This window comes from Microtus ochrogaster, chromosome X, assembly GCF_000317375.1.
Source record: "Microtus ochrogaster isolate Prairie Vole_2 chromosome X, MicOch1.0, whole genome shotgun sequence".
Classification (NCBI taxonomy): Eukaryota; Metazoa; Chordata; class Mammalia; order Rodentia; family Cricetidae; genus Microtus; species Microtus ochrogaster.
This window is the reverse complement of record NC_022026.1, coordinates 48,879,624-48,880,919: the sequence shown is the minus strand read 5'-3', so window position 1 is coordinate 48,880,919 and position 1,296 is coordinate 48,879,624. Positions and strand designations below refer to the sequence as shown.

The 1,296-nt window shown below is 48.4% G+C and overlaps 1 protein-coding gene across 1 annotated transcript in view; it reads left to right on the top strand.

Annotated features, from left to right (window-relative positions):
- Positions 1–1,296, top strand: part of Rs1 (retinoschisin 1) — a 30,474-nt gene that overhangs the window by 13,891 nt on the left and 15,287 nt on the right. Inside the window, exon 3 of the mRNA XM_026784741.1 lies at positions 33–228. Coding sequence (XP_026640542.1) covers positions 33–228 — 196 coding nt within the window. The remainder of the gene's footprint in view (positions 1–32; positions 229–1,296) is intronic.

The window sequence follows — 1,296 nt, the reverse complement described above, 5'->3', positions numbered from 1 at the left end:
TACTGTCATCCTCTTCCCACCTCATTTCCCAGCACCGGTGGGAGCTTCTCCTGGTGGCTGCACCCTCACCGGGACTTCTTCCAGAATGAGCTTCTGACCTTTCAGGGCATTATTTTCAGTTTGCTTTTCCATGCGATTGATGATTCTGTGGAATTTCTCTCTTTTCTTAATTTCATTTTTCCTCTCCTGTTCTTTTGCTCAGCCACATTGGGATTATCATCGACAGAGGTATGTTACAGTAAGAATGCTGGAATTTCCATCAGTATTGCTTTTGAAGTTAAACTAATTGTATGAGTCTAGCACTGGGGGAGCGTGCAGACATGAAACCTAGGACCTCGTGCAAGCTAAGCAAGTGATTTGCTTTGAGCTACACACACCTGAAGCCTGAGAGCGTTTTTTCAAGTGTATATTATTTTATTTGTGTGTGAGGTGTGTGGGGTGTGTGGGGTGTGTGGGGTGTGTGGGGCGTGTGCACATGATTGTAAGGGTGCGCGCACCTGAGCACATGCATTTGAAGGTGAGGGGAAGACTTTGGATGTCATCCTCTATTGCTTTGATACAAGTGCTCTCGCTAAACTGGAAGCTTTCTTTTTAGGCTAGGTGGGCTGGCCAAGAGCTCCCTGAATCACCGGTCTCTATTCCCCTAAACTGGAAGTGCGAGCACATGCAGCCACACCCAGCGTCCTACCTAGGTGCTGCAGATTTCAACTCAGGTTCTCATATTTACACAACGAATCCTCTTACCCACTGAGGCATCGTCCCAGTGCCTTTTCAAATGCATTTCTAAAAACGTTTCAGACTAAAATTAGGCCTGTCATTCCAGCACTCAGTAATCGGAGACACTAAAGGTTAGCCTGGCTGCACAATGACTTTCAGGCCAGCCTGGGCTACCCTGACTCAAACAAACAACAAAGGAAAGGAAAGGAAGGGCAGGGAGGGGAGGGGAGGGGAGGGGAGGGGAGGGGAGGGGAGGGAAGGGAAGGGAAGGGAAGGGAAGGGAAGGGAAGGGAAGGGAAGGGAAGGGTGAGGGTGGGGAGCAGCTAGGAACATAGCTCAGTTGTCAGAGTGTTTATCTAGCATCCATTCGCATCCGTGGTCCATTAAACTGGATGCAGTGGTGCAGGTCTATAATGCCAGAACTCTAGGGTAGAAGCCAGGTGTCAAGGGCTCTTTTGACTGCATAGAGAGTTCAAGGCCAGCCTGGAATATGTGAGAACCTGTCTCAAGAAAATAAGAATAACAAAAAGAAAACCAAAAATCAAAAAAATACCCACCCAGCTGGGCGATGGTGGCGTG